This window comes from Bacillus rossius, assembly GCF_032445375.1.
Source record: "Bacillus rossius redtenbacheri isolate Brsri chromosome 4 unlocalized genomic scaffold, Brsri_v3 Brsri_v3_scf4_2, whole genome shotgun sequence".
Classification (NCBI taxonomy): Eukaryota; Metazoa; Arthropoda; class Insecta; order Phasmatodea; family Bacillidae; genus Bacillus; species Bacillus rossius.
The window spans coordinates 10,793,115-10,811,787 of NW_026962011.1; the positions used below are offsets into that span (position 1 = coordinate 10,793,115).

The following is an 18,673-nucleotide window of genomic DNA, read 5'->3' on the forward strand; positions in this document are numbered from 1 at the left end:
ACGTCGCTCCCCGTCAAGACAGGAGGAAAAGTGCCATAATTGAAAACTACCATATTTTTATTTTTACAGATCGCGGTTATACGTATACAGTGCTGCTTCCTATAACCCATTTTTGGAAACATTTGTTTCTATTAGTGCACGATCTGTTGAGTTGAATTATGACTGTAACTACAGAGTGTAACCGTCAGAAGTGCTATCTGTAACATTTTAAGTTAACCTAAGAAACAGCTAGGGGGTTAACAGTGCTAGCTAGCGACGTCTTCTATACACTACTTCGAGAGCAAAGCAGCTGTACTCAGTCCATGGAGTGTGAAAGGTAATATGGTAGAATTCCGCCTCATCCTTTGAACTTATGGCAGATTTCCGTTATGGTACTTTTCCGTATATATATAATTTTTGTATAGCTATAGAACTAGCTGGCAATATCCCATTTATATAAAAATGCATCCACGAAATAATTAGTTACAAATTATTCAAGATAAATTAATTTAGTTTTATCTTATTAACAATTTCTTAGTAGTTTTGACCGGTCGAACAATAAAGTAATAGTGGTATTTGAACTTAATAACTACTAATAGTACAATTGAAATTCATATATTCCTTCGACATGGATTTGGTAATTTATTGTTTCAATTGGCAATAATATAGCTACTCTTTTATTTGTAATATTGAGGGCGTTACATAGTACAAATTCATTTTGTTTATGATCTGAGAGTGTGAACCTGTAAATTCATTGATTTATTTTTCTTATGTAGATGCAGACAAAATGTAGCCAATCATAATTTATTTCATAATGAATGGCTAAGATCTAACCGCTTGACCTAAACGATTCATACATAAATTGTAATAACATTTGACGCCAACCGCCGGTGCTCCCTCTGGTCCGCAAAGGTCGTTATGCCACAACAACACTGGCTCCGAAGTGCGGCGAACACGCCCGAGCGTGATCTTCACAAAGTGTAAGAAAGTGCACCGCAACGAACGCCGCGACGACGACAGCGCCCGGCCGGGTGTAGCAATGCGCCTAACTTAACACTTGATTATTTTGTTAATTAGAACAACCAAATTAATAACAATTTAAAAGAAGGGTTCATGTAAGGGAAATTATGTCTAATTGTCTTATAAGCATATGTTGTATAATTTGTTTCTAAGTCCAAAATTGGTCGGGTCGGTTTTCCCGCGTTCCCCGCGTTTAGGCGCGAGGCCGCCGGGCGGCCTCGCGCTCAGTCTTCGTCGGGGGCTCTCAGGGGTCGGACGCTCCGCGAACGTCGGGCCAGCACTTCTAGTTTCTCTTCAACATTTCAGCAATAGTGTAAGTTTCTACAAACCTTTCGATCAGCTCGGCGCCGACCCCACTTCAATCGCACGATACTTCGTACGATTCTTAACTTAATAATTATTCCCTACAGGGATCTTTAACTTAATACGTAAGGCCATGTCCAGTTGAAGGACAGCGTAATATTGGCACGCAGTTTTCGGCTTCAGTAGCCAATTAATTGTTATCGTCGAGAATCTTGTGAAAGACTGAATAACTTTCATATTGTAACTTTCTTCGTGTTTTAGTGTAATTGGTAACGTGTTTTGTAAGTGACTATCTTGCCACGCATTGAGACTTTACGCGTACGTAGCTCACTGACGTGATCGCATAACTTTTCGAGACTTTAGTTTTTGTCGCAGGCTAGACTGCAAACCGCCCTAATCACAGGGTTTCCGCTATTCGTTTACTTTTCTACATAATTTGTTGCAACCATAATTCCGTGACTGTGTGCTGAATCTTACTCAGAGACACGTAGCCACCGCTTCAACCCGTTGATTTCACTTTGCAATCTACCCTGGTCGCGCGTATTTGTTCGCCCACGTGTATACGTGTGTCACAGCGGTTCGACAACGGACGCGGCCAGTAACAGGACCAATCAGTGTATCAACGTTGAATAAAGTGCAGTGTTTCGGTAATCTGTTTATTAGTTATTTACAAGGCGTCCTGGGTGGCCTAAACAGCCCAGGTAATTTATGAACGTAATTTTCAAAATCCGAGACGCACTCCTGCCTGCAGCCACGAGTCCGAACCCCCGTTAAAAACCCTGAGATCTTTTCAAACATTCATATTTAATTATAAAACTTAAACAGGCAGCGGGGATCGCGTCACATTTAGCGTGCATAATATCTATACTTAATCTAATAGGCTACTTTCCTCTTAATTCATAAAATCACACCTATGCAAAGACTTGCTACTTAAGTGTTTATGTAAACGTAACGCTTCAAGATTATATATATATAGGTTACTTAAAAATATGATCATTTGCTAGTTTGGTTTTTGCATGGAACGTAATTTTTAAGTCACCATACGACCTAAGTTCCTAAAGTTTGACTAAATAATCATTTTAACAAATGCGACGTATAGGTACCTACGCAACACGGGGTAGCATGAAGCGGGATTATAAACGAGATAGGTGCAGCCAGTAGAAAGGGACACAGCTGTTGCACCATATTAAAAATTCTATACTATTTTTGTGGTCTATAAGAAAGCACTGGGTGGATCTTCTAACCACTAAATTGAGAAGAGAAAATGTCCCGTGGTTGCTTGCCAACAGTTCGGCTGGTTTGGCTTTACTATCGCTAACACATTTTTCATTTTTACTCTTGTTATAGCTTATATATCAACTTGAATAAAAGTTTTTGAACCGGTGCTATTTAAGAATTAGGAATTGCTACCAAAGTAATAGGAAAACAAAAAGGCCAACTTAAGAATGTAAAACCTTTCTCGTTCGTAAAAATACGTTATAAACCAGGTGTACACATAACGCCAAATGTAAATATAATAAATCATTAAAATATTGCTCTTAAGTCATTTTTAAAAATATTTTCTCACCATGTGGATATGGAACTAGTATTTAAACAACGGTCGTCAATTCTTAACGTAGCCATCTATTAGGTAACAAATGTAGTTATTTCCATCCGTCTCTGGTTTAGTTCTCAAAGCGTTCACAGATGTCACTACTATATTATAAAGTTAAGGTAGGTAGCAGCACATGTACGTATTGTTCGTTTCAATCGTTCTTGGCTTGTGACGTAAAGTGTATCACGTCTGCGTCCCATATTGCAAACTTTGCGGGTAGCATGCCGGTTGGCGTAAGGTGAAGTACCGTATCGCGAAAACAACGCGGTGTACATGTGCGCTACGACAAGTTCGCGTGCACTTGCTTACAACAGACATTCAGGACAGACGTTATTTTCAAGGTACGTGTTAATGTATTGTGTAGTTCTACAATAAATTAGCACTTCTGCTTTTTTGCGTTATGGATTATATATTTTCGTAAATGAATTGATATGGTTGATTTCATTTACAATAATGGATCGTGCCGTCTTGAATGTTAAATTAATAAAAAAAATATACTAACATAATAATTTTAAGTTTTAATAAAAGTGCCATGTGAGTTTTAAAACACATTAAGCGAATAGGTAATTTTACTAAAAAAAAAAAAAAAAATTAAACATTAATTTAATCTCCCTGTGGTAATTACATATATAGAGCGATTTTTTAAAATTTAATTTACAAAGCAACGGTTGGGATTTTGTCTGTAATGTTCGATTTTTACCGAAGTAACTCACAATGTATTTTTTTTTGTAATAGAAATCAAGAAGAAATATCGTATTTTGAAGAAAATAACAAACTGTTCTGTCTTTCTACTATTTATGTTTTACTGATGCTAAAAAACTACATACTAAATTTTTAGACGAAAATTATAAAACCCAATAGGTAACGTAAATCATCTAGAAGATAAAATGTAGTTTGATCTTTAGTGTAGTTATTATTACCGTAGTTAAATCAGAGGTGCCCCCCTCCCCCCCAAACACTATGACTACCCCCCTAACCTAATGATGCGCCCCTCCCCCTCCCCCCCCCCCCCGAAATTTTTTATGCCATTTTCTCAATGATTTACTCAATTATTTTATAATATTATACTTTTTTAGTATTATATTTTATCACATTTTGCATTAATTAAAACTGATTATAATTTTGGTCATATCAGGTAATATTTCCATCCTGAACCGACATATGCCAAACTGCTTTTGTTGAGGAAAGTGCGGGGTTGCCAATTTGATTTACAAGATCCCTTTTAATTATCAAAGCACCAGAAACGTATTTTCACATTAGAAGCTATAATTATGTAAATAATATATACATTTTTCTCGTTTTTTAACCCCCCCCCCCCCTGAAATTTTAATGACGCAGTCTGCGTCGTTAACCCCCCCCCCCCCCCCTTGTGGGCACCCCGGGTTAAATTATTATTTCTATGATTTTCAGAATAGTGTTTTTTTAATGACTACAGCTTTGTAGTCTTCGTGCATGATTTATTTTGGACAATATTTATTAATAATATCAATTTGATGATGGTTTTAAAATTATTGAAGCTGATCAACAGAAAAAATTATCTATTTGTTAATCTTCTGATAGAGATATCAACACGACGGTAGTACTGACACTGGAAAGTTGGTTGATGTGAATTATCATTTATTTGGATTTCGCTTCGACCTTCCCTTCTTTGGAGTTAATGATTGCCTACTTGAAATATTGCCATACACAATGTCTCTCCCCAATAGTGTCTTTAATTAATGTTTACTGAAACTAGTTCTCGGCAGTCGGCACACACATACAATACGTCACCTGAGTATAATAAACTAGCTAATACCCCGCAGCTTCGCTTGCGAAATTTCAGAATATTACTGATATCTTACCATTGAAAAAAATGTATGAGTACCTTATTGTTCCAACCATTTTTAGTAAAGAAATGGACACCGTATATTGTCAGGTGCATATAAAATTTAATTCATAACAAAATATTTTAAAAATTATTTTTTTAAAGTAATTGTCCATAGGCCTTTTTAATTTTTAGTATAGATTGTTTGATTTTATAACTTCTGTTTTAGTGTGTCCGAGGATATTTTTTACATTGATAAAATCAAACTTACCTCTTTTTTATGTCATGAGGTATACAATTTAAATTATTGTTATACACACACCTATTTAATTTTAATTAAGTTTATGCAATCGTTTACACCAACACTTGCATTAATTATGGTTAAATAGGGCCCATATGCTTAGAATAATTAAATAATTCAACTTTATTATAAATACCTCCATTAATTTAAGATTATGATACAATCACATCTTTATTTTAAATGTTGAGCACAGATAACAAATTTACTATCTAACGAATTAGTTATTTTTCAATATACTTCGTGTTAAAAAAAACTCGTAAAAATTTAACCCCTTTACTCTTTTCACATCGGGATACATATGTAAAAATTCAGAAGTAAATAAATATGGCAATATCTGTTAACCAAATAAAACCAATCTCATCCCTTTCTTTACCGCAAAAGTAAATTCCAAATAATTATAATAAACTAACATTTATATTGAAATTGAAAATTATATTGACAATACTAATTTAGTGGTTTACATAATTTTTAATTATTTTTTAAATAATTTAAGGTGTGCCACGTCGGAGAACGTTAGATGAAAGTAGCTTAATGTATGTTTATTAATAATTTACAGTATCTTAAATTCATTTTGATTTGGTCAGAATACATTAGTTTTTTAATGTTAAAAAAAATTAAATATTTCACCCTTTAAAACGTAGAACTTCAGCATGTAGTGAAAAAGAGTTCATAGATGTTTCATGTTTATAAAGCATACGGCATAACGTTCATCCCTCTTGATTGGCATCAGAGATACGACCTTTATAAATAAATTATTGACCGCCTAATCACCCCTTTTGCGATCGAATATAGAGAATGGTAAAGGTAAAAAACAGGCTATTAAATCATAATAATGTACGTTATTATTTCTCAGTTTCTTACCCCCATAATGTGGTTGGATATGATTTATTAGGTACTATAAAATCAACGTGCTCCCGTTGCATTGCCTTTGGGGCCGAATATCAAACAATAGTAAAAGCCGTCTTCGTAATTAATTGTTTGAGTTATTCATGCTCAGTTTCTTACCTTTGTTTGCTATGGAGATATGCGTTTTTTTATGATAAAACAAACCTTGCACCCATTTCACAACGTCAAAGTCGAAATTCGGAAAATTTGTTAACTCTATATGCTTGTTGGTCATTCTTAATTTCTTACCCTTAGAGCTAGTAGATTCAGATTTCTGCATTTATTTTATTTAAACCAAACTTAACACTTTTACATCCCTTAGGAGCGTAATCTTGTAAATTAATATGTAGAATATTATTTTTAGTATTCTTACAAAATAATTTACGTCTTAGTTAATTAGTTTTGGGGATACGTTTTTTTTAATAAATAAAAACTTACACCCTTTTCACCAACTTAAAAGACGAATTTCAATAAATAAACAAAATGCAATACTTAACTCTAAGTACAAGTTGTTTTTTGATTACTTCATACTTTTAGTTCTAATTGAACCGGAAGTGTTCATTATTCGTTTTGAAAACATACCTACCCCTTCTAGCCCCCTTAGGGTTTCATTTTCGCAAACTGGTAAACTTGTAGTTGTTGGTTTACGTATATTTATTATTGGTATCCAATATATTTTAATATTATTGATTAGAATCGGAGCTATAATATTTACCATAAAACCATATTCATCCTTTTTACACCCCTTAGAATTTGAATTTCGAAAAGTGGTAAACTTTTAGTTGGTAATGTTTGTTTGTTTATTATTGGTAACCAATTAATTTTCTTATGCTTCGTTATATTCGGAGTTATAATTATCTATCCTTAAACCATATTCACCCTTTTTCACCCTTAGAGGTTGGAGTTCGCAAATTGTTAAAGTTATCCAGCGACATTTTTATTAAAGCAAGGGGGGGGGGGGGGAGGAAGGGGCCCGCGCACCAGAGGGCCCGCGTGAGTTTCCAGATTGATTTTTTTTATTGCATGAACTTATCGTGGGAGTGTGAAAAAATTATGTCTCCACTGGAAAATGTTTATTTAATTAATTTTTATTTATAAATTGTTGTTAATCTTTGGATGGATTCTATGAATTGTTGTTATTACATTAAAATTAAAATAGAATTGTTTATCGAGAATATTATATTATTATTTATTCAAATAACATTTTAAAGTGTAATTAAAAATATACATTGTGAAAATTTGTGAGGTGCAGTATTGAAGTTAGTATTTTACATTATTTTTTTCGTAATTTTAATGATGCATACATGTGCATTCAATACGTAAATCAACTTAACCTACAAATTAAAATTGTCAGTTCTCATTTTATTCTACGTTTTAAAGTGTAATAAAAAAATATACATTGTGCAAAATATATAAGTTGCAGTATTTAAGTGAGTATTTTACACGATTTTTCATTACTTTTAATTATGTATAGTCGTGCATTCAATAACACTCAACTTAACCTACAATTTTAAATTGTCAGTTCTCATTTTATTCTATGTAACTTATGACGTATTGAACGCCTCTTTGAAAATAAAAATATAAGTTAGTAAAATAAATTATAACATTTATAAAATAAAAATTACTTATAGTAATTATAGTTTAAAGTATAGTTAAAATTGAAGTTTTATATTTTTAATTTATAGTTTATTAAAAAAATTATAATTTTTGGATTTACAACTTTTGAACAGGACAACGTCTGTCGGGTCCACTTTAAAGTGTGTGTTCAGGTGGATTAAAGAATGGTGTAGATTCATAATTCAATACGATAAATAATATTTTTAATTAATGTTGTTGTTGAACGTTGGATGTTTTACATTGGATCCGGTAGGAAGCGCTGTGATCGCGTTATCGAATATTCAAAAATATTTTATTTTTATTTCAGTTCGACCGGGCGATTAGATTCAGGGAAATTTCTTGTAAATTTTCAAATTTAAATCGTTTGAAACAGATCAACGTCTGTTGGATCCGCTAGTGTGTATATATATAAACACTGTTTAGTATCTAGGTAAATTACAAAATTCTAATTAATATATATGCTTAAAACGAGAATTTGTGGATAACCATTTAACCAAATTTCTTAAAAAAAGTTTCATGTTAGAAAAAATTAACAGATTATTATGGAAAGTTCAAATATGGTCATTGACTGGTGGATAGTGAGTTGGAATGTTTTGTTTGCCTGTTTTTATATTATTTAATATGAAGTAGCGCTAAACTTCAAAATAAAGAGATATGATCTAATTGAAACAGGTTTTATGCCTATGTGATTAATATAAAAATAAGCCATAGTTGTAAATAAGTAAAATACAACAGGGGTAATATGTTTTATTTCAGAAAATACAGGAAAAAGTTTTGCTCCGAAAGAACATCATGGATTTCGACGAGGTGCTGGATGAGATTGGCGAGTTTGGTCGCTTCCAGATCATCAACTACTTCCTGATTTGCCTGCCTGTGATGTTCGGTGCTGCCAACAGCCTGAGTTACGTCTTCACGGCTGGCGTGCCAGATTACAGGTGAGTCTCTGCGGTGGTGTGGTGCGTCGCGTGCGTTCGGAAACGTATGAAGCAATCAATCTACTGCCAAACTAATGTAGACACGAAAAAATTACAATACTGAAATTAATATTGTGACACATATTTCAAGTACAGTTGCTTTGCTTTTTGAAAAGTTTGTATTTTTAATAGATATTATATATATATATATATATATATATATATATATATATGGAAGATACAATTACGTTTGTAAATATTTTTTTAAACGCCAAGGTGACCTATTAATCTGTCTTAAATTTTGTAATACATCGCAGGTCATCTGGTCGCTGGACGTGTTCAGTAGTTTAGACTTAGAGAACGGGACCCGAGTGAAGCGGCAGCCAGCAGTGGCCCTAAACTTTGCAGGGCCCTCCGTCGGAAAATTTGAAAAATAATTTATTTTAAAATTCTTAAATCCAACCTGGAACTTAAATTGCGACAGTGGGTTTGTTCATTTGTCTTAGGATGTTTTGTTATTCTTTCCTGGTAAATTATCCTCGGGTCAGGTTTTTAAATGTTTAGGAGCAAACTTCCGGTACAATCACATCATTATACATGGCAATAAAATCCTTGAAATTTTTCTAATACGAACTCATGAATTGAAATATGTATTGACCAGCACATAAAGTTACAAGATAATAACAGTTTAATTTTCCTTTTCCCATTAATGTCCATTTTTTTTTTTAAAACGGAACACTGGACAAACAAAAATAAATAAAAACTAAAAACATCGGCGCGGGGCCCCGGTAGGCTCAGGGCCCTGGGACCGTCCTGGGCGGCCGTGGGCGAGTGTTCGCCGGGAAGCCATCCGAGGACGATGACCCCGGGAGACCGCCGCTGCTGCCGCGACGAGTCCCGGGGGCAAGTCTGGGTCCCTCGACGCTCGCTTACCTGTGCGTGAGAATACCCGCGTGGTCACCAAAAATATAATAATTGTTGTTTATGGTTAGGTTAGGTTAGGTTGATCATGCCAGAAGATCACTACGAGGAAAGTCACGTGAGTGTGGTAAGTAGGTACATACATATCCGCAGAGCAAATAAAACGGAAGACGCTCAAAGCTGGGGTAACACATACTAAATTGCTCCTGCAATATAATTTTCGAAATATTTCTTAGTCAAAATCTGCAATTAGCGAAGAACTAAATATCCAAAATGGATGTTAAAGACGAACCTTAACGTGATGTGAAAATACAGTTGTCGCCATTCCTCGCATGTATACACATCAAGATCCGATTCCTTCCCAAAATATCCTGTACTGTTTTCGTGATTTACCGTTTCTAATGATTTAGCTATCGACGAGATGTTAAGATCGTGATCCATATGGTTAGTTTCCTCTGTTGTCTTATTTTTGTACATTTCACTTATTAATTAAATTTTAGTGTATGTAATCTATTATTAAAAAAATACTGAGGTTTAAAATAGGAAGACAATTGAACAATTCAGTTCAGAGGAGTGATTGTTTGCTGGTTTTTAGCGTCTTCAGTTTTTTGTTACTTAGAAAAATAAAGATAACGACATAATATTTCTACAAAATTTAATGACTTTCAAATTTAGTGTTTCCTATGCAGAAAATACTTTGTAAAGGAAATATATATATATATATATATATACACCTAATAAAAAATCTCGTGTGAATATATATTAACTGGATGTTAATTTTTTTTTTTGCTCATACAAACAGAGTTCATTTCAAACTTCTTCCGTAAACCAGTGCATTTTTTGACGTTAGCGTGTTGTTTCGAGTAATCTTCATGATTGTAGTATCGGCGGTGAACAATGATAAAGTAAGTGCTGTCCCCGAGCTATGGAAGTATTGGTTCAAGGTTATAGGTTTGTTGTGAAATACTCGTATATCTGTGAGTCTTCTGGCAGTCTCTGATAGCATATAGTAGACCGTGTAAATATTCTACTTAAAGCGTTGCCTTATTTTTTGACCGCGAATCGTCTGTTAAACAAGAAAAATCACGCTTTTCTACGAATCACTGTGACTAGCGCATTTTAGCTGACTAATGAGTAGACAGGTATACTAAATGTACGAGGAAATATAAAGTGGTAGTAAGCAGTGGTGATCGCAGGGAGGATATATCCCTCCCCGAAGTTATGAAAAAAATGTGTACAATATCAGTGCAGACAGTACTGTGTGAGAAGCCACGTCACCTGCATTACCTACTATAGGCCCATATGTCAGTGTGTTGTTGTCGATAGAAATGTAAGTTTTTTTAATGCACATTCTTAAATTTTGATATTTTTTTATTTCGAAATTCATTCTCCTTTCCCTCCCGATAAAAAAAATTGTGTAGGTATTCACCACTGATAGTAAAAATCACAGGCTTTCGCGGCTATTGCCTGAAGTTGCTTGGCTTGTGGGTTGTAGCCGCGTCGAAGGCTTTCAAAAGAAAAATCACGTATCACTGTAATGCACTTGTGATAGATTAGATTACGGTGGCTTTTCGACCATTGGCGGTACAGTGAAAGGAGAAATTGTGGGATATTCCCTCCCCTCCCCCCTTATTTTCAATAGTACTTTGAAACTTGGAAGAAAAAAAAACTATAGTAAAAAAATAATCCAGTGTAGTCCGCACTTGACCTTTGAAGTTGGTTCAATTATTCTGAATTTTGTTATTTTATATTTTTTAATTTACTGTACTTAGTGTTTTTAACTTAAATACACTTAAAAATGTCAGATAAACCCCCCAGTTTTGATGATAAACTTTAATACGTCAAAAACACGCTGAAAAATAAAGTCTGTAAGGGATTATAATGAAACTTGTGACTCTCTGATCTAACGTAAGACGTGTAGACGTGTGCCCTGCCACCGATCCGACAGGTGCGCGGTGCCCGGCTGCGACGACCCCGCGGCGCCGGACTTCTCCCCGGCCTGGCTGCCGCGCGCCGTGCCCCCCGCCGACCCGCGCCCCGGCGCCGCCTACTCGCCCGCCGCCTGCCTGCGCTACCTGCCGCTCCGCAACCTCTCCGCCGCCCCCGCCGGCTGCGGCGCCGCCGCCTTCTCCGAGGCCGCCGTGCGCTGCGACGCCTGGCTCTTCCGCGACGAGCGCACCATCGTCAACGACGTGAGTCCCCTCCGCTGCTCCACCGCCTCCCCCTCCCCCAACACCATTTGGTCTGTCTGATTTTCACACACCAGTATGGCTCGACTACAAGACAACACCCAGACGCAGACTGGCTAGCGCTCAGCGGGGGCCCTGGCGGACCTCGGACCAGCATTCCACCACTGCCACCCCTTACCACAGACTCCAGAATCATTTACACCCAAACCACATCAAGAACGCACACACAGACACAAAACAAGAGGTACCCCGCGAGCCCCCCTGGATCGATGCCACAGACAGGCACAGACAGGCAGGCGGACCGGGCAGTGATGACAGTGTCAGTGCCGCTGTCCGCATCAGCAACTGATCTGAGCCACATACCAATATGGTGGACGTTTGTTTATGTTTGTGTCAGCTCTTCTAGCCTGCCTTTATTAACGACTGTAGTTAAGCTGTTCGGAAGAAAATTAGATGAAAAAATACTGGTTAATATGTACATATATATTAAAAGTAAAAGTTCCAAAAAAAATATATATTCATATTCCAAATGTAATGATATAAATTGAAATTTTTCTCCAACTTAACCTCCTTATACAGTTGATAATTTGTTAACAAACGGCCGCCATATTGGTAAGTTTAGTACACTGAAATTCCCCTCCCTTTTTGGCTTCACCCCCTCGTCAGGAATCGGACCTTATGCTTCATCTGTATATTTCCCCGATCTCTGCCACGCACATTGCGTGCCACGTATCTGCGAGCGTGAACGCTACTATGGTCTGACTCACGCATATATTGCGGTACTAGAGTAAATGGCGAACACTGTTGCCAGATTGATACCACCGGGCTTCTTAAAATTAGAAGTCTTATTTTGAATACCGTTGTTAATAATTATTAGTTTAAATATATTTTTCATTATATTATTTGTTTGTTTTTATAAGACCATTAAATAGTCTGTTGTAGTCAATCTGACAGAAAAAAAATATTTAAATTCTAAACAACAATTATTATGTAATGTGTGTGCACCAGCCTTAACGTCTTTGTAGGTTATGGGACGTAAAGCCAACAGCATGTCCTACACTTTGAAGCTATCGATAGGTGGCAGGGGCGCACACAGGGAGGGTATGGGAGGTATATTCGCCCCCTCCCCAGAATCATTATATATATATATATATATAATGGTATATATATATATAATGGTATATAAAAATATAGATGTTCGAATGCACGCCAGTGTGAGAATAAGACGAGAGAGTGCAGTGTGGTTTGTTTGGTCGGCAGTGGAACATCACGTGCGCGGACAACCAGTGGAAGCTGTCCATGGTGGGGACCGTGCACTTCGCCGGCATTCTCGTCGGCGCCTTCAGCTTCGGCTTCCTGGCCGACAGGTGCGAGCTCCATTCAAAATAGGGGATACGTTTTTTTTATTTTTAAGTTTATTTTCGCTTTTATCAGAGCCGTTTCATTATATAGTTTAAAATTTCGGTCTGCAAATGGAATGATTCGATAGTCGACGTAACAGCTACGGCAGCGAATTCTAGCGGCCGTCGCCGAAACTTCGCGTGACTCGCGTCAAGAAATGTAGTTGAAAAATACAATTTGCTTATATCGATTACGCTCGGTATTATTTTTAAGAATTCTACGTTCAATTTCATGTCAGAGTTTCGTATTATAAGTGTATTTGAAACATGAGAACACATGAATTCGCTCGTTACCGAGGTTATATGTTACACAACTCTGGCGGGTACTGAAAGACTCGTTCATACATCCATAAGACCTATCTAAAAACCATCGCAGATGAATCAGAAACCTTTTACACAAAACCGTATCATAATCGGTCAAACCGTTTTAGAGATAAATGGGAACATTAGTTTTTTGCACACACAACCTCTCGCCCTAAACACATACACCTTCTCCGTTCCGTCGTGGGTAAAAATTCTCGCAAATATTCACAATTATCGCTCTCAAATAATGCTTGGTAAATATTTGACGAGAGAATCCGTAACCAGACAACGTATGCGTAATATTTATAATATTGAATGTACATCAGTAGCCCTTAAGGCTAAGAAATGTCATTAAAAAAAAATAAACTGCATGGCGTTAGAGCCCGAGATACTAGGTCTCGTCGACATCGTGTCGTTGCAGACGGTGAGGGGTGTTGAAATGGTGGACGGAGCACTGACGGGCGGTATAGGCGAGGGAAACCAGATTAAACCGGAGGCAACCCACCAGTTTACGCCAAAGTCCTCCATGTTCTCCGCTTACGAAAAATATCGCTGTTAGACCCCGCCGGGAATCGAGCTGGGATCACCTTGGCCCAGTGTTGCGGTAGAGCGCATATTCGAGCTGCGCAGTATCTTTTCGAGGGCCCAACATGGAGCGGCTGGTTATTGCGGAAGTGGCTGATGCGTGTTGTGTTCTGAATATCAGCTGACATAAAAAGATCGTACCAAGTAGGTTTAGTTAAACTTAACGGACTTTTCACTAATACAATTTGGCGCCAGTGGAGGGCTCACGTGGCCGCACGAGGAATCTGAAGTCAACCACTTAGATAAGGCAGACATATCACCGCGAGCGGAAGTGTACAGCAGTGTAGATCGCCGGCTGGAGAAGACTGCGTAGTGTACGAACTGAGGAGACCAGCAAATCCTTCAGACATGAAGAGCTGTGAGTTGGGGGACAGACTAGAACAAGTATTGGAGGGAAAAAATTATGGAAATGAAGCAGTGGTTCAGTAGAAAAAATATTGGGTTTTTGAATTAAAAGACTAAACCCACAAATATGCCCCACCCTCATCCCTAAGAATGTCGATACTGGAGGGCCTGTGGTTAGCTCGGTTAGGTTGTATGTGTTGTGTCGCTTAATCTTGTTAAACTTAAGTATTATTGAAAATACAACTCTCTTGCAGCATGTTCCGACACAAAACTGTACCGTCATCACTTTTAGGCCCGGTGCACACATGCGGACATTGTCCGCGCAACGTTGCCGCAGAAACACATTCACACAGCACGGACAAATACCGCACAGCCTGAATGACGCTGACTAACGAGATGTATGTGTACAAACGTAAATGGGTATTCTTTGTGTACCTAGTATATAAATGTTTATTGGATACACTACTTTATTGTCTGTATTTATATAGATTAACATATAGGCATTCATTAAAACAAAGTATAATGTATACTTATATATTTCGGTTTTTTTTCCTTGTCATCCTTTTCGTCAAACGATTCGCAAAATTTACGGCACATGTTGATCCACGCACTTCTTTTTTTTTTATTACGATCATGGTATTCTTCAACGGCTACGTTCCATATCTCTAGATAACTTTTAACTTCTGCGATGAAGAGTTCAACATCTAATATGTCTTCAAATTCACGTGATGCTGCCATCTCACTTTGCGGCAATCGACCGCACGTGTGCACTGCTCGATTGACACCAATGTACTAAGGAACGTAGTTGGACGTGCGGCGCCGCAGCGTTCCTATGAGATCTACGGACAAAAATGTAAGCACAGTGGACGTGCGGCGCCGCAGCTGAGTGTGCATTACTTCTTATCAGTCAAGCAATCCGAGAACGCATCTCCGGCGCCGCAGCGGCACCGCACAGACAATGTCCGCACGTGTGCACCGGGCCTTAACAATACATGCGCAGAACTGTCACAGAGCGACATTTTTTTTTAAATTGAGACATTATGCTTTCGGTCTCTTGACAGCCATATCATTGTAGACAGAAAACTGCCACTAGATAAACCCGGGGTTGCTACCAGTAGCGGATCTAGAGGGGGGCTAAGGGGCTCAAGCCCCCTCCAAAAGCATCTGGGTCCACTATTGTTTCAGTGTTTGCCTTGATAAAGCCTAGCCTCAGCTGGGTCAAGCCCCTCCCAAACCAAAATCCTGGATCCGCCACTGGCTTGCTACTGGCCACGCATGTAACACTACATGGATACCGTGCGAAGCCGCTTTTTGTCTAGCTGAATATCAGCGCCATAGACCTAGATACCTAAGGTGGAGGGGGGGGGGGACAGCCTCCACCCTGGAATTAAGAAGCCCCTCACGGAGGGGGCCCGCTTGTGCTTGAAATATCGTGACTGTGAAACAGGTTTGCTAGACATCAGCGTCAAAACTGTGTTTTATGGAAAACATTCTGTATATTTTAAACGTTTTCTGCATATTGCATGCACGTAGGCCAGAATATGGGCAGTATACATACAACAAACAAGCAGTGGGGGATCCAGGATTTTGGTTTGGGAGGGGCTTGACCAGCTGAGGCTAGGCTTTATCATGGCAAATACTAAAACAATAGTGGACCCAGATGCTTTTGGGGAAGGGGGGCCTTGAGCCCCTTAGCCCCTCCTCTGGATCCGCTACTGCAAACAAGCACTCTTCCAGCGATGACTTGTGTCGGTTAGAACCCAAGTGCAAAACTATCGCCCCCTCCCACCTCCCTTCACCGGGAATTTCCGCGAGTCCCCCTTGAAATTCGTACAGATTTGCGCCCATGGTGAGTGCCATGCTGGTCGGACACCCGAAACACTGGTAAAGTGTAGTATCTGCCTCGTAGGAACAGGTCTAAAAGACTGTATTTTACTGAAGAGATTGTGTTTAGAGACGAAAATTCTAATCAGTACTTACTAACCATAATCAGACTTGGCCAAACACTACTTCCACAATGCTGTGGGTGTTGCGAAGTGGAGATGGCGGGGTGGAAAGTGAATGCAACCAGAGGCGGCTCCAACGCCACAACTTTGCCACATTTATCCTTTTTTGCAGTTATTTGTGAAACATATAGTCGAAAAATTAAATATTTAATCATTATAAGCATGTAATTCAGTGCTGGTCAATAACTTTCGATTTCAAATGAGTTTTCATGATTTCATATTAGAAAATGTTTTTAAAAGATTTTAAGTTTTACATGAAGACTCGCTGTCACCGGAATTCGATCGTTATCATTTTATAAAACTAACTCATAGTAGTATAGGAATGGGCATCCGGGCGCAGGCTTCAGGCTGAGGTGCGAGGTGCCGGTGTCCGCCATCTTGGATTTGTGACGTCACGGCGGCAAAAATTCCTCAAAATTCCTCAAAAATGACTCAAAATGACTCAAAATTTCCCGTTTTAAGAAAAAATTTCCCGTTTTCGAGGGAAAAATTCCCGTTTCGAGGGAAAATTTCCCGATTTAGTCCTTAAAAATCCCAACGGCTAGAAATGTCCTGATAGAGGCTTAAGCATCCTTAACTCAAGCCTCAGTTAAGCCTCTATCAGGATGTGACCTTGACCTTGACCTTTGACCTTTGACCTTTACCCCGACGGCCATCTTGGATCCACCATCTTGGATGACGTCATTTCGTTTTCTCGAACATTCCGTCATTGTGTTATAGGCCATATTGGATGATGACGTCACCGTTGCAATTTACGTTACGGCCGCCATCTTTAACTTTTTTACTATCCGATTTTAATGAAATTTTTTTTTAAAAATTATAAAAAAAAATTAAATAATAAAATTTTTAGTAAAATATTTAAAAAACAAACATTTACAACACGGAGCTCGGAGTCCTCGGTTCAAACCCGACGAGTGCAAAAAAAATAAAAATGGCTACCGATCCTTCCCCCGCGGTGGCTGCGGGCATACTGACTCCCTCCACTTTTTTTTTCAAAGCATATATATCGTCAGGTAGTATGACGTCATGGCCGCCATCTTGTCCTCGTCTGCTGGAAGCCATCATCAGTGTATCGTCGGCGAGAGTGCGCTGACGCCATGTTAGTTTAATTCTTATCCGCTAGAGTGCAGTAATCATTTATTATTGCTGTGACACCCGACATCTTGTCATTTGGCCGCCATCTTGAAAATCCATAATTATTTAGCTAGAAATTCGAGAAAAATTCCAAAATTCATTAAATAAATTTGTAATCCATATAATGATTGATTGGATCGACTTAGGTCCTTGGTTCGATCCTTGGCCGATACCAAACAACTTTAATACTTTAAAAAAGTACCACAATAGTGTCAGGTTTGAGAAGAAAAAAAACACCGCAAGTTCCTTTAAAAAAACTTTTATTACATACATACTACACTACTACAAGTACAAAAAAAATACACAGACAAATTACTAAAGTTATGTGGATTTCTCGATTCAACAGTCTTCTTGTTGTATGGTACTACAAATGTGTATTACATAATCCCGTAATTTCAAGTTTTTGATCTTCTCACAGTACGTGCAGTCGGGTGATGGAACACCGCTGGATGCTCCTTCCTTCATCAATGCCACTGGAACTGTTGACAACCATTGTAACACTGCTGACATGTTAACTTCTGAAGCCTTTGAGGTCTGCTCTGCGGAAGATGTTGCACGCGTCGAAATCTCCTGCTGTGCTGAGAGAGTAGGTGTAGCTGTAGACGTCGTTGTCATCGTGCTCTGCACTGATGATGGTAGACCTTCGATCCAGGTTGGTATATATATAGTGGTAATGATGCCATCGAGTTCTCAAGAATAGCTAGATACCGGTCTATTATGTTATACAAGTCTAACTATCCGATCCGTTCATTACCGCAGCCAGAGACGGACTGAAGTCCATATCACCAGGGTCTCACTTATATAGACTCATCAGTCGGTACAACACATGAGTCAAAACAAGAACCATGTTCATTATACTCACACTTAACTTTCTCGGAGCATTTTTTATAATGAAGATGTAAGCTATCAAGACGCGAAATTAGTTTTTTGCACTTATTACACTGAAATTGTATTCTTTTAACATTATTAGAACAACTGCTTCTTTCATGTCTGCGAGCATTTGAGGTGATAGTAAATGATGCGTCACAGTATTTGCACTGACGTAATGTATGCTCTTCATTAGTTGAAGAATCCATTGCTGACGATGAAACTTCGGATGATGGTGGTATCACATCTGTTGAAATCTCCTCCAATGTTGACACCGTCGTTGCCAACGGGATCTGCACCTTCTCCATCGTAGCTGTCGTCAAGGTCCCCGTAGACGATGGTACAACCTCCGAGTTCGACGTTAAAGACGGTAAAGATGCCATCGAGGTCTCAAGAACAGCTAATTGACACGACTTATGCACCAGAAGAAACAAACTAGGTGATCCTTACACCGCCGACGTCAGTAACAAACTGAGCGTCCTGCTGTCTAGGACTCGCTTATATAC

At 38.2% G+C, this 18,673-nt stretch overlaps 1 protein-coding gene across 1 annotated transcript in view; it reads left to right on the forward strand.

The window, feature by feature from the left end:
• Window positions 1-3,062: 3,062 nt before the first annotated feature.
• LOC134541950 (organic cation transporter protein) overlaps window positions 3,063-18,673 on the forward strand; it is a 111,621-nt gene continuing 96,010 nt past the window's right edge. Inside the window, exons 1-4 of the mRNA XM_063385707.1 lie at window positions 3,063-3,237; window positions 8,260-8,438; window positions 11,287-11,530; window positions 12,788-12,894. Coding sequence (XP_063241777.1) covers window positions 8,296-8,438; window positions 11,287-11,530; window positions 12,788-12,894 — 494 coding nt within the window. The 5' untranslated portion in view covers window positions 3,063-3,237; window positions 8,260-8,295. The remainder of the gene's footprint in view (window positions 3,238-8,259; window positions 8,439-11,286; window positions 11,531-12,787; window positions 12,895-18,673) is intronic.